Here is a 26,262-nt window from a genome sequence, read left to right as displayed (position 1 = left end):
TTTTTTCTTTTCTTTTCTTTTCTTTTTTCTTTTCTTTTCTCTTGGTACTTGTATCTAAGAGTACAAAGTCTGGAACGTCTCACAAAATTAGCACACTGAAAAATCTCTCATGACAACTTCTAACGTTTTTATCTTTTTCATAAGAGCGTTGACTTAGTGGCTTTTGAGACTAGAATTTAGGTCTTCGGTTCTTCTTGGGGGCTGGAGCTTTTCGTGCCTGGAACCTCTGCGATTCCATAATGATTTGGTAACTGGAGTGTTGATTTATAGAGGTTTTATTGTGCAAATTTTATTATGCTCATGCTTAATAAATGTGCAAAGAATTTGGACTGTAGATTCATTGGACCAACTTATTTTATATACTTTGTGAGGAAAAATTAAATGCCTATAAAATATGTCTTGACAGAGGCAGAAAGCTAGAAATATTTCTGCATTAAGGCCAAAACCATTTTGGTGAGACTCCATGATATTATAGAGGTAAGCAGTATGTGACGTAAATGATATAGGAGCCCAAGATAAAAATGTATTATTATTGAAATATTCTACCTTTAGGTAATGGTGTGATGCCCATCAAAGGACCCAGATACACTCAGAACTAGGTGAAAACAGGGAAAGTCATTAAAAGGATAAAAATTGTCATTGTGTGGTTTTCTACCAAGGGTGCCATGTGGAGAAGATTCTCTGTCACCCTGTCCAGAGCCCATAAGGCCTTGCGTTGTGAGCAAGATGAGATGAAGGCAAACGCATGTGCTGGTTCCCTGTGCGTCCTCCAGATGCTCCCACGATCTCTCTAATGGAGCGAACTCATAACCAAACATTCCAGTTTTTGTCCCCACAATCCATCCCCAGCTGTGTGATCCACACTGAGGTATGGAGTTGAAATTTAAATAAAGTGAGGTTTTGATAGGCTGAAAGCAACACATAACTGTTACTACCTCACTATATGCTAGTATCCCTCCCTTACGACACTCTGGTATCTGGCCAGCAAAGTCCTGTTCATACTCCAAGCTCTGAGACCGCCTCCTCTGCAAACCTTCCTGATTCTGCAAAGAACAGGTAGACACTTCATCCTTGGGACCTCACAACAATTCAGGACACATTTCTGTCCCAGCCCTGCTTGGCTTGGCTGTCTCCACGAGTATACACTTTGCAGCCTCTGCACCCGGCATCACAGCGAGCACATAGTAGGCACTCCTGTGTTTTTTGAAAAAATGAATATATCATCACCACATTTCAAATGTGGAATATATGAGCTACTAGAAAAGACATAAGGGTAGATTTTACATCTTTATTGTATCCTAGATATACAAGTCTATTATTGCCTTTGTCCCATGTTCTGTCAACATAGCATAAAGAATGTGGATTTACCTTTCAGAAACTGAATAAGCGGCTGGGCATGGTGACTCCCACCTGTAATCGAAGCATTTTGGGAGGCCAAGGCAGGTGTATCACTTGAGGTCTGGAGTTCAAGACCAGCCAGCCACCATGGCAAAACCCTGTCTTTACCAAAAATACAAAAATTAGCCGGTCATGGTGATACATATATGTAATCCCAGCTACTCAGGAGGCTGAGGCAGAACAATTGCTTGAACCCAGGAGGTGGAGGTTGCAGTGAGCCAAGATCATGCCGCTGCACTCCAGCCTGGGTGACAGAGCAAGACTCTGTCCAAAAATATATATATATTTTTTTCTCTAGATTTCCATATGATTTTGTTTCATCTTCTGTCCTTTGCATTGCTGAAACACACACACACACACAGATTCACAAGAGTGTGAGGTATTGGACTGAGCATGCACAAGACCCATTTTCGGTATTTAGCCCATATGCACCCATGTGTGCATGTACACACACACACACACACACACACACTCAGCATCTGCCACTCAGAAGGTCTGAGGCAACATGTCTATCTCTTCTTCACCCAGTAAATGGTACCAGTTCTCAGGCCCAAGAGATACTGAAGAGGTGCCTTGGAAATAAAGCAAACCTAGGGACACGTTTTTTCCCATCTCTCCCTTCTCTGGCAATCCTAGTTCCTTTTTCTTTCATGTGACAAGTGGCATTGCCCCATGGAGGCCTCTCCTTTGCTCTCTCCCAGGCGGTGATGGCACCAGACATGCAGGGTAGGTGAGGCAATGTAGAGGCACAGATATGGAGCTCATCTAATGGTCATCAGCAGTCATAGCAAGTGACCAGGAAATCCCAAGCCTCCCAGCAATGTCCAAGTCACCTATGCACAGAATAAGTCCTTTCCCATTGTGATCCCATTATGTATTTTCACACATACCCTCGTTCAAACCCTTCTCCAGTCCTTCCTGGTGGAGCTATCCACACCACACATTTCTGTGCTTTTCATGGTCGAATTTCCCTTTGTCTAAGTGCTTCCAGCATCATATCACCATCTCAGGGAAGGGCCCCATTGCTGGCATCCAAGAGTGGTCCATACTCACACAGCCATTGATCAGGCCTCTGTCAAACTCTTTGCTTGTTTCATTTGATTCCTAGAGTTCCAAGTCTGGAGTCATTTAATTTTTTCTTGTTCTTTATTTTGTCTCTCTTCCATAATGTCCCACTGACCTCTACACTAGCCCCTGAATTCACTGACCTCATTTATTATCTGCTAATTACCCATGTACAGTTCCCCCCTTCAACATGACATATTTCTATTTTGATCAACATGTCCGCATATAAGGCAACTGAACTGATCCCGGATATTTTTCCTGCTGCCTGAAGCCCAGCCAACTCCTGACCTCACCACCTTGTTCCTGCTTGCTAGCAAGTAGAGGAATAATTGAATTGCAATCGTGAACAATGGGAGGTGGCCAGGTGCTGTCTCCCTTTCTAAAGATATTAAAACTGACCCAAAGAAAGAAACCACTGCAGTCACTAGACTCAAGAATTGTAGATATGGGCCAGGCACAGTGGCCTACACCTGTAATCCCAGCACTTTGGGAGGCCGAGGTGGGCAAATCACCTGACGACAGGAGTTTAAGACAAGCCTGAACAACATGGCTAAACTGCGTCTCTACTAAAAATACAAAAATTAGCAGGGCGCAGTGGCAGACACCTGTAATCCCAGCTACTTGCGAGACTGAAGCAGAAGAATCGCTTGAACCCGGGAGGTGGAGGTTGTGGTGAGCAGAGATTGTGCCATTGCACTCCGGCCTGGTGACAGAGCGAAACTCCGTCTCAAAAAAATAAAAAAAGATTTGTAGATCTGGCATTTTCCCACCTTCAGAGAGCCAGAGGGCCTCTGAGTTCATTTCCATGGAACTGGACCATGGACGATGTCCATAAACGCCATAAAATGTCAAGGGAAGACAAGCAGCAGCCAGATGCTAGACAACCCCAGCAGGACCCATCTTCCCAAGACATAGAACCTTCCTATGGTAGCCTGTATCCTTTTGATTAAAAGAATTTGATTTCTCCCTTATTTGAGTGCCAAGTGGTTGAGATAGTTCCTTTTGCTTTCCTATCCACAAACATCTAAGTGGAAAAGCTAAACCCACATGGTCTGAAGGAAAAGGAATAGGCTAAATAAGATCTTTACTTAATCCCTTAATAGCTGAGCCCCACTGCAAGCTGTGAACCTTGTATTCACCTTTATAACTGCACAGTGTACTTAATGTTTGTTGAATTTAATTAAAAATCTGTTCTATTTAATGGAAGGAGATCTGTAGCTGGACAAACTTTAATTCCATAAAAAGTTTTTGCGTCCCATTAACTTTACAGTCAGTACTGCCTTTTACTCAGCCAATAATTGTGCTTAATTGGAACGTTATTTTAAATAATGGTCTCAAGTTATAGCCACACTGTAAATTTTTACTGCCAGGGTAATTTAAACAAATGATTGTTTCAGATTCAACACTGTCTTGCAAACTGTCAAGTTTCTTACTACCCTCTGGCTCAGTGTGTCATACAAGATAAGCTTGAAAAAACACTGAAACAGTTTCATGACTGATGAAATATTGAGACGTTTATGTTAAAAGATACCCCCTATGTTGCAGTTAAAATTGTAAGGAGTTGGAGCTTCAGAAAGTATGAATGCCTGGCCAATTAGCAACAGAGATAAGACAGAGTTGTAGAATAAAGTACAGCATTCTTCCCGGCAGGAGTTGTATACTGGCCTGGACTGTGGGGAAGACAGTTATTTGTGAAGAAGGATCTTCCAGTGGTTTGTTCAGACGTCAGGTTCAGAGGTTACATGTCTCACGTTATAAACGTCCATTAGTAATAGCTCAGTGTTGCCACCAGGTGGCAGCAGAGAGAAGAAGGCAGAAATGAATGAGCTTTTTTTTTTTTTTTTTTTTTTTTTTAATTGAGAGCTAGACATTCCATTTAACAAATTCTGGCTTTTTATCGAAAATAGATGTATCCTTATTAATCCAATGAAAGTAAAACAAAAAAAAACTACAACTGTTATAAACATTCATTCAACACCATTCAAACATTCATTCAACAGTCATTTATTTATCACCTGCTACTCTCCTAGGTACTGGGGCTACAGAGGTTAAGAAGTAGCCCTGGCCAGGCATGGTGACTCACGCCTGTAATCCCAGCACTTTGGGAGGCCGAGGCGGGCGGATCACAAGGTCAGGAGATCGAGACCACAGTGAAACCCCGTCTCTACTAAAAATACAAAACATTAGCCAGGCGTGGTGGCAGGTGCCTGTAGTCCCAGCTTACTCAGGAGGCTGAGGCAGGAGAATGGCGTGAACCCAGAAGGCGGAGCTTGCAGTGAGCCGAGATTGCGCCACTGCACTTCAGCCTGGGCGACAAAGCAAGACTCCCTCTCAAAAAAAAAAAAAAAAAGAGGTAGCCCTGTCCCTCAGAAGCTCACTGTCTCATGGGAAGTAGACATATGCTCAGATCACTGAAATACCACTGGATGGGTACTTCATTAGAAGAATGTGTAAGATGCTTGCCAAAGGGAGAAGCAGCTGCTCTTCTGTCCTTTCTTGAATCTTCTACTTCTGCACTTCAATCTGTCCCTTAAATGTACCTGGTCTAGCAGGCTATTTTGTCATGCAGGTACTTTCATTCCAGTTTAATGACCTAGACAGCCCTCTCCCTCCAAAATACACAGGCACACGTCTACCCAAGCCCAATTCTTTCTCTAGAATGAAGCTTGACCCTTTCAGGACACTTTCTCTTTGACACTTCCAGCAAACCTTAGAAGAGTTACTGTTTGTGTTCATTCTATAATCATTTCCCTGCCTAGGGACCTCTCTTTCATTATCTTGAACTATTATGAAGATGGTTTGTATCTGCCTTTGAGCATCTTTAGACTGTGTCCACAAATAGGTTATTGATTCCTTTTAGGGCAGGTTCTTCTTTGTACCCCCACAGTTCCTAGCAAAGACCCTGTGAGGTAGGTGTGTGTAAACCCTCAAATGAAGGGGGAGTGTAAGTGTGCATGTGTGTGTGTGAATTGGCCTTACTGTTTCTGTGCCCTCTCTTCATCAGCACCCAAATCTCTGTGCATCTCCACCCATAGCCCAGCTTTCCAGTGTGTGGGACTGTCCTTCAGACATTCTCCTGTTGTTGCAGGATCGCAGTACCCTATTTTCCGCTGTGTGCACAGAAGCACTCATGAAGAGGCTCCTGAGAGCTACTGTGACTCCAGCATGAAGCCGACCCCTGAGGAGGAGCCCTGCAACATCTTCCCTTGCCCAGCCTTGTAAGATGGCCCCTCCGTTTAGGTCGCCTATTACCAGGTCACTTCAGGTTGCTTGAGCACAGGACCCTAGGAGCAGATATAAGTCAGTCTAAATCTGATTTAGAAATCCAAGACTTGGTCCATGCATAAAATGCAGTCTGTTTAGCAGGCACACCTATCTTTCAGGATGAACTCAGGAGCTAATAGTCTCAACCCACTTCTGGGAAGCCCACCCTTGGCAAAGCTGGAGCAATTAGGTTTGAGCCTGGTAAGGAAAACAAAGGAGGAAGCAAAGAATGAGAAGCCAGTGTAGTTAGTGTCGTAGGTGAGCTGTTTACAGAAAGAGGATAATGCAAGTCACAAAAGCATCCATCTGGAGAGGCCAAGAAAAGTGTCTCGGGAGAGGTCTTGAACTGTTTTGTTTTCTTGTTTTTGTTTTTCATTTTTGGCGGAGTCTAGCTCTGTTGCCCAGGCCGGAGTGCAGTAGCACAATCTCGGCAACCTCCGCCTCCTGGGTTCAAGCAATTCTCCTGCTTCAGCCTCCCAAGTAGCTGGGACTACAGGTGCACATTACCATGCCTGGCTAAATTTTGTATTTTTTGTAGGGATGGGGTTTTGCCATGTCGGCCAGGCTGGTTTTGAACTCCTGAGCACTAATGGTCTGCCCACCTCAGGCTCCCAAAGTGCTGGGATTATGGGCGTGAGCCACCACACCTGGCCTTGAACTGGTTATTGAATGATAAATAGGATACTTGAAGAAGAACAAGGGGAAAGGGCCCTAAAAGGGTCAAAACCCAATTTTCAGACTAATAAAAATATAATTCTCATCCAAGTATATGATGAGCATGGGTTGATGTCTCATTTAACCTGATAACAGAGCAGATGACGGAGGAGGGTTTGTGAAACTGATGTGGGAATTGTTAATGAAAAATAAAGAATGCTAGAATAAGATTTCTAAGTTAGTAGCAAAAGTGAGTTAATGATCTACAGGGTAATAACACTAACCTTTGGAGGGTTTTTTTTATTAGATAAAAATCATTTGTATCTTTTCAGTTTTCTATAACTTTTTATAGAATCTGGGCCCTAATCACTGGTAAATAGCATGTCAAGTGTCAAGCAAATTTATCTTCCTTTACAGAGTCAGATGACCCTTAGGCAGACTTTTTCTTTTTCTTTTTCTTTTTCTTTTTCTTTTCTTTTTTTGAGACAGGGTCTTGCTCTGTTGCCCAGGCTGGAGTGCAGTGGCATAATCATGGCTCACTGCAGCCTCAATCTCCCAGGCTCAAGCCATACCCTGACCTCAGCCTCCCGAGTAGCTGGGACTACAGGCACACACCACCACGCCCAGCTAACTTTGGTATTTTTTGTAGAGACGGGTTTTGCCATGTTGCCCAGGCTGGTCTGGAACTCCTGGGCTCAAGCCATCCTCCCACCTCAGCTTCCCAAAGTCCTGGGATTACAGGCATGCGCCACCGCACCTGGCCTAGGCTGACTTTTAAGCAATGCTCTAGTAAGAAACTCCACCCATGGTGATTCTGATGATTCTGTGTATGCTGGTGCGGGCTCACGCTCACTTCTTGTTGACTGAAGGTTGTCTCTTACTCTCGCTCTCTCATTCTTGAACCAGCTGGGACATCGGGGAGTGGTCTGAGTGCAGCAAGACCTGTGGCCTGGGCATGCAGCACCGCCAGGTTCTGTGCCGCCAGGTGTACGCCAACCGCAGCCTGACAGTGCAGCCCTACCGCTGCCAGCACCTGGAGAAGCCCGAGACCACCAGCACTTGCCAACTCAAGATCTGCAGTGAGTGGCAGATCCGGACTGACTGGACCTCGGTACGCAGGCAGGGCAGCCCACTCCATAGCTCCCTCTCCAGCTCCCACCACACTCTCCAGCCCACCAAGACCTGAGATGGGTAACCTTGAGTTCCACAGGAGGGAACCCATCCCTCCTGTGGGGGTCTGGATGGCTGTTTTTGCAAACCACAGGATGTACCAATAGTTGAATAGAGTTTAGGATAGTGTGTGCCGCCCACACCCAACTATGGGTGAGCCCAGGGGCGCCCTGTGATACTGGCCTCATCTGTTTTATGAGTCATGGTGAAGTGAAGGTTGGCAACTGCTGGTAGAGCCAACTCCTTCCAATTTTCCCCACCCATTTTATAGATGAAAAGACTGAGGCCTGGAAGAATAGAGTAGTGTCTGTCAAAATTAAGACTATTAAGGCAGAAATAATTTGATAAAAGATTTATTGGAAGCCAATGTAAGGATCAACCCAAGAAGACACACGAACAACGTTGGACGTGTTCCAAAGTTTGTTACAAGTTGAAAGGCTTTTAGAAGAAACTTTAGGAGAGGAGAGGGGGACCCCTCAAATCGGAGTTATCTTTTTCGTTGGAGGGTACAGCACAGAGGTTGCAATCACTGGCTACAGATGACGACATGCAGGCTAAAATGTTTTAAGTGCAGGACAGTCAATAAAACTTCATGAGTTAGAAATAAATCAGCAAAACTTTATGACTCGGAAACAAACCAAACAAACCAGTGTCCTCTTCAATGTCCACAGGTTACATATTAATCAGTTTGTCAGAAGTTTGAAGAATTCACAATAAAATTGGAGAGACTGACAATAATATTCTTTACTCAAAACAGGATGTAAGCCATGAATCCTAAGATCTTCCTCCTAGGCAACTTAGAATACAGTGTATTCTTTAAGGGCAGAGGCGCATGACTTAACCCTTGCCTGCCATGGTGTTGGGTCCTGTTTATAATTTGGTATCTTGTTGCCACGGAGAGTCCATTCTGTCAGTCTTATGATTTCTCTCTTAACATTAATGCTGGTCAGTTGTGTCTAGACTGCAAAACGGAGGCAGTAGGACAGGGTGTGTCCAACCTCCCATCCTGTCATGGCCAGGAAATCAGTTTTAAAGGTTTCTCTGGGGTCTCCTTGGCCAAGAGGAGGCCCACTCAGTCAGCTGGGAGGCTTAGGATTTTATTTTTAGTTTACAGTAGGCGAGGCATCTAAGGTGGTCTTGTAGGAAAGGATTGTTTCTAGGGCTCAGATCCCTGCCCCAGGTGGTGACATGCATGAAAGAGCCTCAGTCTCATGGGGCTGGTCACAAAGGCTGCTGGCTCCATTCTGGTGATTCTCTCCCAGAGCTGAAGCTGCTAGTTCCCCGACGTCAGTGTGCTATGTTTCAGTGCTCAGTGCCCTGCGGCGTGGGACAGAGGACGCGTGATGTGAAGTGTGTGAGCAACATCGGGGATGTGGTTGACGATGAGGAATGCAACATGAAGCTCCGACCGAATGACATTGAGAACTGCGACATGGGACCCTGTGCCAAGAGCTGGTTCCTCACCGAGTGGAGCGAAAGGGTGAGTGTGACGGGCAGAGCTCCGGGGACCAAGGTCTGCCAGGTGCCTCCAAAACCACACGAAGGTAAGTCACTGGCTCAGAATCCCAAGACTGATTTCTGGCTCTGGGGAGAAAAAAAGGCCCAGAGAAGAATTATCGTAGGCTTTCTATCCTTATGTGAGGACTGAGGGGCTCCAAAGGTGAGGAGTGGGTGTGAAAAACTTGACTGAATTCTCCTTAGCACTCCATGTGGTCACTCCATAACACTAGGTGAAGTGAATAATTACATCCCATCGTTCATATGTCTTGTACGTGCCTGGTGTCTCATAGACACTCAGCAGTGGTAGGCCCCTCTACTGCTTTCTGCCAACTCAAAACATCCCACACCCCATCCCCTCCCCAGTAGCCTGGCCTCCCATGGGGGGTCTCAGGTGTCAAAGAATAACTCAAAGGCATATATAATTAACCAGTGGTCCACCAGTTACCTGGATATAAGGGAAAACAGTCATAGATTAAATTCATCTATCAAAGGCAAAAGGAAGATTTATATGAAAAGGGGATTTTGGAGCTGGAGTGGTGTTTGTTACACAACAGCATGAATGCACTTAATGCCCTGGAGGTGTGGGCTTAAAAGTGGTTACGACGGTCAATTTTATGCTATGTGTATTCTACCACAATCAAAAATAAAGTTTGAGAAAAGACACTAAACAAACTGTAGAACATACCTTGGGACAGGGAGGAGAAAGGAGGAAGGAGGTAAGGAATTGTGCTTCCTTTCCTGGTAGAAGCAGCGGATTTGCGGGCATGGGAGCGGGGGGACAGTCAGAGAGTTTGCCCAGGGCAGCTGCATAGCTGTCAGAGGCACCAAGTCCAGGTTCTGGATTCTCCAGGAGATCTAGGGAGTTTACCTGGGTTGAGGACATGATTGGCTATCTCTGACCTTGGTTAGCAGCCTACCTCTCGGATACACTAGTTCTGCCCCACTTCCCTTGCTAGAATCCTGTGTGTACACATTACCTGTGAACCACATTGAAGTGCAGGTCTGAAGCAGCAGGTGTGGGATGGAGCCAGGGAATCTACATGTATTTTCTTTATTTCTTTTTTTTTTTTCAGACAGGGTCTCATTCTGTTGCCTGGGCTGGGGTGCAGTGGTGCAATCTCAGCTCACTGCAGCCTCGACCTCCTGGGTTCAAGCGATCCTCCCACCTCAGCACCCCCTCCCTACCTCCTCCACAACATAGGTGGGACTATAGGTGCACGCCACCACGCGGGCTAATTTTTTATATTTGTTTGTGGTTTCACCATGTTGCCCAAGCTGGTCTCAAACTCCTGGGCTCAAGTGATCTGCCACCTCGGCCTCCCGAAGCCCTAGAATTATAGGCATGAGCCACCGCGCCTGGCCACAGTCTACATTTCTAATAGGTTCCTGGGGTCTTTGAGGCCACTGGTCCAGGGACCACACTCTGAGTAACAAGGCCATAAAAAAGACAGAGGAGCCCAGCCATATTCTTGGATCTTAGGAGACATGATGCAGCCCATGAGCCCCCACCCATCCCAACTCCCAGCATCATAAGAACAACAACCGTTGTATCTCAGACTCAAAGAAGGACCCTTTCACAGTTTGGGGATATCAACAGACGTGCCCCATACTGCCACATTGGCTGGCTCCAACTGGTCAGTGTCCATTCTGACCAGTCAATGGCCACCATGCACCCGTTATTGAGTATTTTGAACATCAGCCCTAGAGGCGTTCACATAGGTTTTCTCTCCCTCCACGGTGTAAGATGCCCCTTCTTCATTTTGTCCCTGTCATCACCTTAACAATCCACTTCCATAGGGAGTGTTATCCAGCAAAAGAAGAAGAACAAGCCTGCAAATGCAGCCTTCACTCCACCTCCACAGATGGTTCTGGAGATTCTTACCTAGTGACTCATCTTCTTGTGGGTTCCCCACACCTCATGGCATGTAGCCCCTGCCCCTTAGCCCCAGGATGGCCCCAGATGGAGAGCCCTTGGTGCAAATACTGAGCTCCCAAGATGAGCATCTGACTGTGCCCCCAGTCCCAGGAGCAGACACTAATTTGGCCATCTGGGAAGCTCTAACCAAAGAGAAACAGATGGAGAGTAAGTGCTGCTGGCCACTGACTCAAGCTTCTGCCCTAAAGCTGAGTCCAGGAAAGCTCATCCTAGTTCTTCTGTGTATCCCCGTTTTCCAAGCCTCACATCCCAAACATTAGCTCGTGGCACTGCAGACACAGGAGGGGAAGGTGTTTGTGAGCTCAGCCTCCTTGCCAGCGTGAGGAATCCTCTGCAGTGTCCCTGACATAGGCCACAGCTCTTGCCCAAACCCTTGATCAGAAATTCACTCTGTGTCCAGACAATTACATCTATTTCTTGTACAGCTCAAGGTGTCAAGAGGTCTCCTTTTACAGTGAACCAAAGTGTTTCTTACTAAGTCCCACTGTCCTTTAGAAAAGGACAGCCCTACAGCCATCGGGGCACTCATTCCACTTTCTCCAGGCTAAAACTTCCTAGTTTCTTCAACTAGTCCTTTTGTGCTTTGGTTTCTGAACTCATTTGTGTTCTCAGTAAACGTGATGGATTTCCTATATCAGCAAATGGATGAAAAGAATGATGCTGGGCTTTCATTTTCATATTGGAATGATTCTTTTTCTAAATAATGTTTATTATTTTCTGGTTATAAAGTAACACAGTACTGTTTTAAGAATATGAGAAATTTGGAAAAGTATGCTCCAAACCTCTTCACTAAAAGAAAATTTGAGATTATTTTAAGCTGTACTTCAAGCTTTTTTCTTCTCATAATACTTTACCTATATAGCTTTTTCTCCCCATACTTATTTTAAAGATATAAATGTATCTTTATATCATAATGTGTGTATAATTTGGTCACCTGCTCTTTTCACTTATTATAAGCATAAAATCTTTAAAACATGATTTGTATTATAATAAGCTGTAGAACTACATGACTGAAACAATCTCCTATGTCTAAATGTTTGGGGTTTTTTAGTTTTTATTTGTATTTTTTAGAGACCAGGTCTTGCTCTGTTGCCCAGGCTGGAGTACAGTGGCACAATCATGGCTCACTGAAGCCTTGAACTCCTGGGCCCTAGTGATCCTCCCACCTTAGCCTCCTGAGTAGCTGGGATTACAGATATAAGCCTCCATACACGGGTGATGTTTTACTGTTTAAAAGACAATATCTTAAAAGACTTCAGTAAGTGTTCTTGTGCATTAATCTTTATGTGCACCTTTTCTTATCTCTCTAAAATAGTGGGGACATGGAATCATGTTAAAATATGGGAAAATATTATTAATGCTTTTAGAACTCTTAATACACTTTAGCTAATTGTTCTCCAGAAAGATTATTTCAGTGTAGTCTTCCAAGCAGCAACTGAGAGCGCTTTTACAGTCATTTTGTTGCCGTGATTCTTTAGTTTGTAAATTCCATGTCTCTACATTTGCCGCTCTCTGAAAAGGCAGTGGGTTCAGAGCACAATACGTACAGAGACAAAACAACTCTGGGGAAAATAACTGCAGTGGTTCATTCCTCTGTGTATCTCCCATGTTTATTTAGAACAGTAAAAAGCTACATATCAATTTTCCAAAGATTTCCACACTACTTATTTCCCCTCCAATAATGACTTGCAGATTTCTCCTTAAAGTAATTTTGCTTTGTATTTCAACATAAGTTCTTGCTGAATCTAACTTGGCTTAAAATTATAAATAGAGCAAAGAATGAGCACTTTATTCTATTCAGGGAACTCTTTTGTTCATTTTGGAAAAGATGTTCTAAATCATGCAAGTTGGGTGCTATGATGTAAGTAAATAATTTTTGCCTTATCTACCCTCAGAATAGATGATGAATTCTAAATGTTCATGCTTATTTGAGAGTAGATGAGTGGGACACCAGTACACTGGCTTTGGTGTCATCTCCATGACCACCACTTATTTCATATTTGACCCTGAGCCAGCGAGTGACTCACTGAGCTTCAGTTTTTTCAACTGTGACATTGCTGAGTAACCGCTGCAGTAACATATTTGAAGCTATGACCTAGAGGAGGTTGGCACAGTGGGAAGGGTTTCCTTTGGGCTGCTTCATTCTTCTTCAGCTCCATGTCACCAGGGGCCTTTGGGCCACCAGTTGGTCTTAGAAAATGTTCAGCCCCTGGAATGACCAGCGGATGGCAGTCTTCCACTTTTGAATAGTTGCTTTGTGTTAAAAAAGGCCTTGTTAAGCTTCAGTCTGAACTATGAAATTTTTTATTACTGGGAATGAACATGTGTTGAGCACCTGTTCCATGCCAGTCATGAACGAGACACAGCCCCTGATTCAATAAGCTCAAGAGGGAGAAACCAAAGAAAATTAAAGTTCACAAACACTTCAAGTACAGAATGTGTCTTATTGCCCAATTTAAAATTAATTAATCTTTACCTAAATGAATTGAGGTTGTAACCCCAGTCTGAATCTTCTCTTAAACTTCTAGGGACACAAAGTTCTTCTGGCTTAATGACTCACCTTAAAAACATCTTTTCAGCTGCTTTTAATTGAGAGTGGGCCGTATCAGAAGTAAGCATCGTGACTTTTCAGTTCTACAATTCAATGATAGGTCTAAGCACATGTGCAGTTTTCAATCACAACAGGAAAAAACACTTTTAGAAAGTCCACTAGCGTTACTTTGGTAACACCTAATTTCTAAGACAGTTTTCCAGGAAGAAAAGACTGAATCATTTAAATTACAAGAAATGATGCATAAAGCTGAAGTTCAAGAATAGTCATTAGAGCCTTATAGTCCCTTAGGGGCCAATTGGGCCAAGTTTAGGATTTAACTGTTGCTAGAGTGAGAAGGCAGTCCCCACCAGAGGGTTGCTTAGGAATTCCATGTGTTTCTGTGTTTTATCAGCCCAGAAGTTCAATTACAAGTCATGTCCTCTTCTGACTAGCAAAGCAGATTTGGTCCTTCTTTTAGGAACATCCTTTAAGGACAGTGGGTGGGTGTGGTTTGGAGCCTCACCTGGAAGGTTAGTCCCTACTCCCTGGTAGGGATTTCTTCCCCTTGCTTCTGCTGAAATGCTTCCTGGGCCAGGTTCTGTGTGGGGAACTCCTTTCATATTTACATTTGTTGGGCTTTTCACTGCAGGTGTTGTAATAAAATGAAACTCCTCTACAGGCCTCATCCATGTGATGTCCTCCCATTGGGCACTGGCATGGTCCTTCACATTCTTCTTTTAAGTTAAGTACATGGGGATGTAGAGACACTTTCCCAGATGCATGTGCATTACTTGGTTTTGAAAGCAGAAAATTAAGTTAGCTAGCCAGATGGAAATTACCTGGAAAGAAGTAGTCTAAGGGTTGGAAACATGAAGATAACTAAAATTCTATTTACCTTTTCTTCTTCTTTTTTTTTTTTTTTTTTTTTTTTTTTGAGATAGCGTCTCACTCTGTCACCCAGGCTGGAGTGCAGTGGCGCCATCTTGGCTCACTGCATCACTGCAATCTCCGCCTCCCAGGTTCAAGCGATTCTTCTGCTTTAGCCTCCCAAGTAGCTGGAATCACAAGTGTGCACCACCATGTCCAGTTAATTTTTGTATTTTTAGTAGCGATGGGATTTCAACATGTTGGCCAGGCTGGTCTCAGACTCCCGACCTCAGGTGATCTGCCCACCACAGCCTCCCAAAGTGCTGGGATTACAGGTGTGAGCCACCACACCTGGCCTACCTTGTATTCTTTACAAGAATATTTAAATATCTTGAGCTTTAAAGTTAGGAAGAAAACCAGATCATACATGGCTGAAACAAACAAACAGACAAATCCTTTAGCCTAGAATATTTCAATTATTGTAACAAATTTTAAGCTAAGAGACTGAGTCATTTTCCCAGATTTCTAATAACAATCTAAATAGAGCAAAGGACATGAAAAATGTCTGCGAACCTTAGGGGAGGAAAAATGTTTCCTCTACATTCTTAGGTTCTCTGGCTGCAGTCTGTGAATTAAGCTGACAAAAGATTAACAAACAAAAAGCATACCAATTTTATTTGATGTTAATATTTTTATAGTGGCATGGCGGGCTTCATAGGAAAGAAGTGACAACCCCAAAGAAGCAATTAGACTTGAGGGATTATATACCATTTTAACAAAGGGTAATAAACTATGGAGAAGTGATTAGAAAAAGTAAAGGGGCTGGGGCTTCTAGGCACAGTAAGTTGTGAGAAATTGACTAAGAAAAATATGGGGGAAACTGACAGAAGACAAGGGTTATTTTATTAAAGTTTATTTTTGCAGACTCATCTTGGAGTCAACTCCCCTCTCCAATGACAAGAATGTTCTCTTCTTCCTAGCGCTGGGAGGGCACCTTTCTCGTGGGAAACTTATGCACTGGTTTTTAGGCAGAAAGGGGGAAGGCAGAGAGCTCTTCCTGCATCTGCTATTTCTCAATAACCTTCAGCTCAAAATAATCAATATGCCAAAGCAACATATTTTGGGGTGGCGTGTTCTGATCCCCTTCAAGCCCTTTGCTCCAGAGGGAGTTTCTTCCCTAAGGGGTCAGGCCCAGCTTAGCAGTGGAAAGGTAAATGTTTGATCACTCATACTGACATGTGATTTTACAAGACTAGATGGCAGCATACAAAAATGAAAGTGGAAATTTTGATAAGGAAATGAGGTCATAAGGATTGTTTTTCCCTTTTCTCTATTTTTATTTAAAATTCTATTGCTTTATTTTCTAAAATAATATGGGTAGACCTCAAACATTGACTCTATTTTTAAGAAAAGACCCAGAAACCCTTAGAAAGGGCTTTGGTCATGTGCTAAAGGGCCACATCTAGGATTGGAAAGTGCTAATAGATGAACAAGGCAGGGCCCAAGTCTGTATGCAACTGATATTCATGGATTTACTCATGAGTAAGACACTGACCTGAGAAAGAATTAGAGATGATTCATTAGTTCCTGCTCTCACCAAGCCTACTTCAGCAAAGACAAAAAAAAAAAAAAAAAAGACCAGACACAAATAACCATAATACAAAGGCAGGAAGCAGCACACAGATTGTCATGAGAATTCCAAGACTGGAAAGAACATCTTAAATTGGGCAGTCAAGATAGTTTTCATGGAGGAGATGGTATTTGAGCTGAGCCTTAAAGGCTTCTGATCTGTCCAGTGAAGGGAAAGAGTATGCTGGGTGGAGGGAATGGCAGGAGCAAGGACTCTGTTAGCCTTTTATGTGATCAGGGAATAGCAGCCACTCTGAGTCTGTCCAGCAGGAGGTATGTGGGATAGGATAATGGGAAATTAGTCTAGAAGAATTGGGTCAATTAGGGCCATAGTATAGAAAACCCTTAATGCTAGTTGGGGAAGTCCGTATGTGACTTCTGTTAGGAATGGGATGACTTCAGAGGGAATTTTTAGCATGGAGTTCTCAACACCTGGCAACCCAATGCATTGGAAAAGCTGGTGAGATTGAGCATGAAGCTACAGCCACAGTCCAGGGTAAGAAAGTAAACTGTGCTGGGAACCATGGGTGGAAAGGGACAAGACAGATTAGAGAAACGTGGCAGAACTAGAGTCTGTGAGACCTAATGATTGTCTAGATGTTGGAAGCAAGAGGGTAGGAGAACAGTCAACTTTCAAATCCAGGTAGAAACTTGAAAGCAAATCAGAAAAATAAGAGGAGGAATGGTAACAGTGGCGAAGGTGTACATGCTGGATTCAGGGTACCCATAGGACACTCAGCTGAGGATGCCCAAAAAATGTTTGAAAAGATAAGATGAAGTTTAGGTGTGGTGGCACACGCCTGTAATCCCAACACTTTGGGAGGCCAAGGCAGGCCGATCTTGCGCTCAGAAGTTCGAGACCAGCCTAGGCAATGTGACAAAATCCCATCTCTACAAAAAATATAAAAATTAGCTGGATGTGGTGGTAAGCACCTGGAGCTACTCAGGAGGCTGAGGTGGGAGGATCACTTGACCCCAAGAGGTCGAGACTGCAGTGAGCTAATATCACGCCACCTGGATGATGCAATCCTATCTGGGTGACAAAGCGAGACCATGTGTTGAAAAAAAGAAAAGACAAGATAAGATGAGAACCAAAATAAGGGCACATTCCAAAGTATGTCAAGACAGATGGAAAATACTCTAAGAGCTTTGGGCTATGACTCAGGAATGTTTTCACTGTGTCCTAGGAGAGGACTGTGTGATTGTAGTAGAAAAATCACTAATAGTTATTTGGCTGTAAGTGAAGATTTTATCCCTATGAGGCTTTGTTTCTCTATCTTGGAGTGGGAATATAGGAGTTGAAGCCCCTTATACCATTTATTGAGCACCTCCTGCCTGCAAAGCATATTATACAGTCTCCATAGCCCTGCCAGAAATGTGTTTCTATGCCAGTTGTCTAGATGAGCATGCCAAAGGTAGGAGGGGCTGGGTCACTTGTTCCAGGCCGCATAGCTAGTGAGGATATCAACACTGATGCACCTAGTCCCAAAGCCAAGCTCTCCCTCTATACCAAGCTGTCTCCCAATCCTCTCATAGCTGTGGCCTTCAGGGACTAGAACAATTTGCCTTAATATCAGGCAGCAATATTGAGGTGACAGACTCAAGTCCCCCTCTTTTCCCAGCCCAGACTTGGCTACTAGCAGGTAGAGATGTGTCCAGGTTTTCGTGTACCCATTCTTCTTCAGCTGAATATATTTTTATTTTTATTTTTATTTTTAGAGACAGGGTCTTCTCACTCTGTTGCCCAGGCTGGAGTGCAGTGGTGCAGTCATAGCTCAGTGTAGCCTCAAACTCCGGGGCTCAAGTGATCCTCCTGCCTCAGCCTCCTGAGTAGTTGGGACTACAGGTGCACACCTACTGCTCCTGGCCAATTTTTTGAATTTTTGTAGAGACAGTCTTACTGTGCTATCCAGGCTGGTCTCAAATTCCTGAGCTCAGGCAATCCTCCCACTTCAGCCTCCCAAAGCTCTGGTACTACAGGCGTGAGCCACCGTACCCAGCCAAGCTGAATGTATTTTTGAGAGCAAAAGCTGGGAAGGATAGTCTAACAAGTATAAGTGTATTAATTGCAGTGGCAAGATTGGATATTTGGAATTTGGAATGAAGCCCAACCCTGAAAATCTAAGACAGGGAGTTGTCATACTGATATCTCATAATGGAGTAGGCTATGCACGAGAAGCTGTCAGATATTTCTAGGGGAAACAGATGGCAGGAAAATGAAGCATTTCATCCTCCTTTCCATCATTTGAAAGTGGCTTCAGCAGCTGCCAGGGCCTCCCCACTAATGTGCCCTTCCCCTGTCTCACAGTGCTCAGCGGAGTGTGGGGCCGGAGTGCGGACACGCTCAGTGGTGTGCATGACCAACCATGTCAGCAGCCTGCCCTTGGAGGGCTGTGGGAACAACCGGCCGGCAGAGGCCACCCCATGTGACAACGGACCCTGCACAGGCAAGGTGGAGTGGTTTGCTGGGAGCTGGAGTCAGGTGAGTGGCCAGAACTGGGTACGTCTGCCTGTGCCAGGCAAAAGGCAGCATACCAGAGGGATTAGGAACCAGGACTTTGTGTCAAGTGTCCCAACTCTGAATCCCAGCTGTGCCACTGTCTACCTATGACCCTGGAGAAGCTATTTATATTTCTGGAGCCTCAGTCGGTCAACAGTATTCATTGAGCACCTACTGTGTGCTCATCTTAGTACTTGGGCTACATCAGTGAGCAACACAAATATCCCTGCCCTCAGGGAGCTTATGGCCTAGCATGCTTTCCTCATCTATAAAATGCTGGCAATGATGGTACCTTATGAGGTTATTTTTAGAAGAAATGAAATTGTGTACAAAAAGTATGTAGCACAGTGCCTGACACACAATAAATGCTGGCTGCTGCTATTATTATTCCTGTTAATAAAGCCAGCTTTTTCCGTTTCTTATAGTGTCAGAAGCAGAAATTTTAAAAGTTGGAATTATTCATTATGAAGAATAAATAATACTGAATACTTTAATAATGAAGAATTACATTTTCCCTCTTCCAAAATTGAACGTGAACCCCACGAAGAAAATGTGGAAATGACTGCCTTGTCTTGATTACCATCAGTACTGGAGTTCTTGGGCCACTTAGCATTTGGCTCCCAGGGCTGGCTAGTTCTCCAAGGACTGTTTGGCTTATGATCATGATTTACACATTATCAAGACCTCTGGCTCCATATAGAATTTTTATTTCTTTTAAGTAGCTTTAAAAACCGACCTTGGAAAAAAATGTGCTGCCTTGTCCTTGTAAACTGATACGAGCCCTTTGGAAAGCAATTTGGCAATAAAAGTCAAGAACCATAAAAATGTTTATTTGCCTTAACCCAGTCACCCCACTCCTGGGGATTCATTTTAAGGAAATAATTAACAACAGAAAAAAAAAGTTTTTCAGCAGAGATGTTCATGACAGCAGGATGGTTACAGATATTATGGCATATCATAACTCAGTAAAAGATAAGGTGACAATGACAGTGATCGTTAGGAAGATGTGAAAATGCATATGGCGTAATGGTAAGTGAGAAATAGAATGTGAAGATATCCAAACGCTATCATCTCTACCACTTCAACATAGGGTTTTTATGCAAAAAGCATAGGGAAATGTTTTTCTTTTCAAATTCCCTTTAATGTTTCTTAAAACATAGAGAATTCTGAAAGAATTCAAGTACTTCCAGTGCTACTCTGGTGAATATCAAAGTTAGACATATTTGCTAACTGATCCCAGCTTGACTTCTCATTAGTTTTCTGGCTCTAGGTGAGTGATTTAACCTCTCTGAGCCTGTTTCCTCATCTGAATATGAAGATAATAATACCAACCTCCTAAGGTTGTTATGAGGTTTTCGTAAGATGCTATACATAAAGAGAGTTACCTATTGCTTGGGACATGATAAATACCTAATAAATATTAGTTCCCATCGCTCTATGTTTATTTTTTCTGCCAGCAATTGCTATCTCATTACTGGTAGTAAAATACATAGGACCTAAACCCCAAAGATAATTCAGCAGTGACTACATATGGGACACCAATTATACCAAATATCCATAGATGTGTGAAATCATATCAGATCATTATAGTCACACATGTGAAATAAGCAATACAATTGAACTCATATGTCTACCATTCTTAGAAGAGAAGGGAGCAGGATTCAGGGCCTCTTTTGCTTGTGGCCTCCTATTGACTTTAGACCTAAGCTCAAAGAACTAAGAGTGGTATGAACCCTGGCAAAGACAACCTTTATTTCTGCTAAGATGAGAAGCAAAGGATTGGTTGCCCTGTTGTCCAAAAGGGTCAAGATACAATTTAATATGGCCAAGGTTTTGGTTCTGGATTTATAAGGATATCAGGGCCTGATGGAAACTCCCTGCCCTAGGAATTTGACTCCCCAAAGAAAACTAAATAAGAGCATGCTTATTTCTTGAAAGGTAAGTTTTAAACATTAACTGACCTCAGAATATAAAAATAAATGTTCCTTCCAACCATATGGGTTGAATGACAGTTGGCATTTCGAATACCCCACCAACCTGGTCACAGTGATTAGTCCAGGGGTAGACATGTGACCCAACAGGTGGACGTGTGACCCAAGCTGAGCCAAACAGAATCCTTCCCGGGGACTTTTCATTTGTGTTTTAGGAAAGAGACTCACTAGGCGGTTGTGAGCTCAAGTGCTGGCAGTGGCCCTACTGAGGCTTGTGCAAAAAGCCAGTCTGAGAGAATGAGACGTAAGTCCACAGAGAGGCAGAGACCAAGGAGTTTCTGGCTTTAGAGTCTTTTGACTCCACCAAGAAAGGCATATATTCCACTTCTGCTGCTTCCCAGATCCCTGGAAACTAAGCCAGTCTGAGAGAATGAGACGTAAGTCCACGGAGAGGCAGAGACCAAGGAGTTTCTGGCTTTAGAGTCTTTTGACTCCACCAAGAAAGGCATATGTTCCACTTCTGCTGCTTCCCAGATCCCTGGAAACTAGGAGTATATCAAGCTTAGGGAGTCTTTTTCTACTCTGGAGGCACAGTAGCCCAACTCTTACTCATAAGAGTCTACCAAGTCTATTATTTATGCCCAGAATTATTTCCTTTCTTCTCTTATCAATTCTGAGTTTACTGCAACCTTAGACTGTCTTAGTTCTGGGGAGATCTGTCATAGTCTCTAGTCTTCAGGAGCAGCCATTTTGTCTGCCTCTGGGTCTGGATTGCATTTTATTGATTGCATTTATTGCAATAGATATTTTTATTCTCATCTTTTCACGAATCAATGATCCACCAAAGTGCAGCTGCAGGAATTCTTTAGGTACAGAAACATGCATAATTGCCATCTCTTCTCACTGAAAGCATTTACCCCTATTAAATATTACTTTGTGTCATGTATGCTTTTCTCTGTGGATTATATTTTGTCTACTATTTGAATTACTCCATCTTGTTTCTCATTTTTGATTTTCACCTGATATATCTTCATCAGTTTCTTAATTTTCAAACTTTTTATGTATTTTTAAGGTATATATTTCATATGGAGGACTATTTTTGTCTTTATTTTTACCCAATCTATAGACCTTTGTGTTTTAAGAGTTAAATTTTAACCATTTATATTTATTGTAATCACTTATATGTTTGGACTTTTCCCTACCATCTTATTTTATGTTTTCTGTTGTCATGCTTTCTTGCTTCTTTCCTCTTTCCTTTCAACATGTTTGTTACTAGTCAGGTTTTCTTAATTCCATTTTTTCCCCTCCAACGTTTTGGAAGTCATCAGTCTTCTAGTGGTATATCTTCTGTGATAACATTCAAATTTTTTTTTTTTTTTTTTTTTTTTGAGACGGAGTCTTGCTCTGTCGCCCAGGCTGGAGTGCAGTGGCTGGATCTCAGCTCACTGCAAGCTCCGCCTCCCGGGTTTACGCCATTCTCCTGCCTCAGCCTCCCGAGTAGCTGGGACTACAGGCGCCCGCCACCTCGCCCAGCTAGTTTTTTTGCATTTTTTAGTAGAGACGGGGTTTCACCGAGTTAGCCAGGATGGTCTCGATCTCCTGACCTCATGATCCGCCCAACTCGGCCTCCCAAAGTGCTGGGATTACAGGCTTGAGCCACCGCGCCTGGCCAACATTCAAATTTTTAGCACAGAATTTTAACTTTTATGTATCCATTAGTGTCAAGTTATCAGAAACCACATCTCTCCTAAAAGAAAATAGAAGCCTTCCCCTTTTATTTACCTCCACTCTCTCAATCTACAGTATCTCCAAAAAGATGTTGATATTATCTAGATCTAGCTCCAGATTAATGTTAATTTTATAGAAAATATAGATTTAAATTTTAAAATAACTTTCTCCTTTCCCCCCAAAGATTCTTTTTTATTGAACTATAATTCACGTGCCATAACCTTTAAAGATATACAATTCATTGGTTTTTAGTAAATTCACAAAGTTGTACAACCAATTCCAACACATTGTTATCGTCCCAAAAAGACACCTGGTATCCATTAGTAATAATAGCTTTTATTGGTGTCTTTGCCAGCTCCTTCTTTTATATCCTGTGTCTTCTTCCTGGTTCTTTTTATTTTGCTAAAGACTATAACCCAGAAAGTCTTTCAAATAGGATTTGTAAGTGGTAAGGTTTTTGAGCCATTGAATACCTGAAAATGACTTCATTTTGCACTTTGACACGAATGCTTCTGGCAGATGACTCACTGCTTCCTCTTCCTTGGCACAGTCAGGCCACCCCAGCTGCTCTTGGCCAGTAACTCAGCTGATCACTCATTGTCCTGAGACCTCCATCCTGATCTCCATCTACCACCAATATAGAATGAAGCACATGATTTTTGCTAGAACTCCTCCTCTGTGTGCATTTGGACTATAGTTTCCTTCTTCAATTTGATCTCATCTGTCTTTCAGTGTTCAAAGATTCCCCATAATTTCTGGTCCACCAAGGCTGATTGCCCTTTCTTGTCTTCAAATGCTGTCTCATGCGTGAGTACACACACACACACAGATACAGATACACATAAACACATTCATTCACTTTCCAGACATGCATATTCTGCCATTTCTAAGCATTTACAGTAAGAGAAGACTGAGATGTGCTCATTCTCCCTTAAGTACACAATCTCTTCAAGGACTTGCCAAAAATAGCAGAAGATAACGACAGGTTTTGATCAAAGTGTACAGTCTTCTGTTTTGCCACTTAGTACAGATGTAGGATCTCATAGCATTGAGGGGTCTTTCAGATCATGTTTCCAAACCCCTCACTTTTGCTTTTCAGATAAGACCACAGTGACCTGGGAAAGGGCAGTGTCTTGGCCAAAGACACAGAACTATTTAGCGACACTGTCTAGACTCTAGTTTCCATGTCTCCCGACTTCGGCCTAGTGTTCCACCCCTGCCGCCCAGTCCCTGCCCCATCCTCATTCCTCCTGCGGGAGAGGCCAGACCTTTGCCTGCTGCAGTTTGTGGCTCTTCTCCTGCCTTCAGTTCTTCCAATGCCTGCAGCACTTGAGAAAAGGACAAGACACGAATAGAAAAGGAAAAGGCCAAGACACAAATACACTGCAAATCATAAACTAACATGGAGGAAAATAGGAGAGTAGGAAGAGTAGGAAATCTTACAGTTTTTGTTTTTGTTTTTGTTTTTGGCTGGTTACGGCAGCTCACACCTGTAATCCCAGACCTCTGGGAGGCCAAGGCAGGCAGATCACTGGAGGTCAGGAGTTCGAGACCACCCTGGCCAATATGACGCAACCCTGTCTCTACTAAAAATACAAAAATTAGCCAGGTATAGGGGCTCGTACCTGTAGCCCCAACCACTTAGGAGGCTGAGGCTTGAACCTGGGAGGCAGAGGTTGCAGTGAGCCAAGATCGCACCACTGCACTCTAGCCTGGGTGACAGAGCAAGATTCCATCTCAAAAAATATATGTTTTTTTTAAATAAAAAACTTAAAGTTTTTTGAATGCTACGAAGATGGCAAAAAAGAAGGCATAGACAAAGCAGAAACTGATGGCCTCTGCTAATTCATGCCCTGTGTGACTAATTCATCATTTGTTTGGTTTGGGGGTTTTATGATTTTTTCCCATAGATAGGGGTTTTTCTTTCTCCTTATTTTTATTTGATTGTGTGGCTGTCTATGGACAGCAAAGCTAATATTTAGAGTTTGAACTGCAGACATTGTTGCAGGCTTCTTATAAAGGTAGTAAATTCTTTAAAGTCTATAAAAGCACACAGACCACAGCTTTACAATTTTAAATCAAAAAGTATTAAGAGGCTGGGTACAGTGGCTCACGCCTGTAATCCCAGAACGATGGGAGGCCAAGGCAGGAGGATTGGTTGAGGCCAGGAGTTCAAGAACCAGCCTGGCAACATAATGAGACACCATCTCTAAAAACAATTTTTTTTTTTTTTTTTTGAGACGAAGTCTTGCTCTGTTACCCATGCTAGAGTGCAGTGGCACAACCTTGGCTCACTGCAACCTCTGCCTCCCAGGTTCCAGCGATTATCTTGCCTCTGCCTCCTGACCCCAGGTGATTCAACCACCTTGGCCTCCCAAAGTGCTAGGATTATAGGAGTGAGCTACCGTGCCCAGCCCCCCTCTCTAAAAAAAATTTTTTTTAGTTAGTCAGGCAAGGCCTGGTGTGGTGGCTCATGCCTGTAATCCCAGCACTTTGAGAGGCCAAGGCAGGCAGATCGTTTGGGTTCAGGAGTTCAAGACCAGCCCGGGCAACATGGAAAAACCCCATCTCTACAAAAAATACAAAAATTAGCCAGGCATGATGACATGTGCCTGTATTCCCAGCTACTCTGGAGCCTGAGGTGGGACGATCACTTGAGTCTGGGGAATGGAGGTTGCAGTGAGCCAAGATCACTCCACTGCACTCCAGCCTTGGTGACAGAGTGAGATCCTGTCTCAAAAAAAAAAAAAAAAAAAGAACCAGGCAAGATGGTGCACACCTGTGGTCCCAGCCACTCTGGAGGTTGAGGTGAGAGGACCACTTGAGCTCAGGAGGTTGAGGCTGCAGTGAGCCATGATCACACCAGTGCACTCCAGCCTGGATGAGAGAGTGAGACCTTGTCTCAAAAAACAAAAGTATTGAGTAAACCAAACGTGAGCAAAAAAAAAAAAAAACATTTTGCAAAGTAATAGATACTAAATGGGATAATTTATGAGCAAACAGTTATATGCATTTTATTTCCATAAACTAATGAAATGCACCAACATATGGAATTGCCTGGCTTCTTTATGGGGTCACTACTCCATGTTGCAGATTTCAGCACCACATTAGGAAACAAGAAGATTGGGCTCTGTTACAGTTCCCGCTGGCTGCCCTGTTGGAACGGGAGGGTTGACCATAGGGTACATTTTCCCAAGCCTTAGGTCTTCTTCTCAGCTTTGGGTGTTCACAGGTGTGCAGAGTCTAGGAGTTCATTCAGTCACAGTATCCACCTCCTAAGAAAATAACAGATAAGAATGTCAGTTCATTGTCTTACCTCCTGTGAGAAGTGTCAGATTCTATGGGACAGAAACAACCAAATGACCTGGCTGGTGTGTTCCTGCAGGAGAGTTTATGGTAAATTGTTTCCCTCTCAGCACAGAAGACAATAAGATCTTAGTGACCAGTGTCCTCCAGGTATGACAATGAGGGCACCAAGTCTGCATTTGGAGACAGAACTGTTAGGAAATTGCAATCCATATGCCACTTCTCCTCCAGAACATTTCCAAGATCTCATGGGTTCTTCCTCCCAGAGTTGGTGGTAGAATTGACAGTGCCCATCATAAGCATCCCTTGATGGACAGTAGCTGCCGCCCCCTTTCCATCATGTGACACTCATCTTTCTCTGCTTCTTTCTGCAGTGTTCCATCGAGTGTGGGAGTGGGACACAACAGAGGGAGGTGATTTGTGTTAGAAAGAATGCAGACATCTTTGAAGTGTTGGACCCCTCTGAATGTTCTTTCCTGGAAAAACCCCCCAGCCAGCAATCCTGCCACCTCAAGCCTTGCGGAGCCAAATGGTTTAGCACCGAATGGAGCATGGTAAGTCATGGTGCTCTTGATGGAGGTTGCATTGACACACTGTCCCCCATCTGAATTCCTATAGACCCCTCTGGGCCAGGCACTGGGTTCAGCCCTGAAAGAGATTCCCTACAGCAATCTACCTTAGGTGATGGCTGCTGGGGTACCCCGTGAGCCACCCTTGGTGGAGGTACTCCCCTTGGTGGGTGAGGCCTGAGACCTAGATGATCTTGGTTTCTAAATTATAG

General features: G+C 43.5%; 1 protein-coding gene across 2 annotated transcripts in view; it reads left to right on the top strand.

Annotated features, from left to right (window-relative positions):
• Window positions 1-26,262, top strand: part of THSD4 (thrombospondin type 1 domain containing 4) — a 702,136-nt gene that overhangs the window by 659,340 nt on the left and 16,534 nt on the right. The window contains exons 12-16 of one of the 2 annotated variants that reach the window (XM_030929757.1): window positions 5,552-5,681; window positions 7,288-7,492; window positions 8,858-9,031; window positions 18,325-18,498; window positions 25,856-26,035. In XM_030929757.1, the coding sequence (XP_030785617.1) occupies window positions 5,552-5,681; window positions 7,288-7,492; window positions 8,858-9,031; window positions 18,325-18,498; window positions 25,856-26,035 (863 nt within the window). The remainder of the gene's footprint in view (window positions 1-5,551; window positions 5,682-7,287; window positions 7,493-8,857; window positions 9,032-18,324; window positions 18,499-25,855; window positions 26,036-26,262) is intronic. The other variant, XM_030929758.1, reaches the window with a different exon arrangement.

Source organism: Rhinopithecus roxellana, chromosome 5 (assembly GCF_007565055.1).
Source record: "Rhinopithecus roxellana isolate Shanxi Qingling chromosome 5, ASM756505v1, whole genome shotgun sequence".
In the NCBI taxonomy this organism is placed as follows: domain Eukaryota; kingdom Metazoa; phylum Chordata; class Mammalia; order Primates; family Cercopithecidae; genus Rhinopithecus; species Rhinopithecus roxellana.
This window is presented reverse-complemented; position numbering and strand designations above follow the sequence as displayed.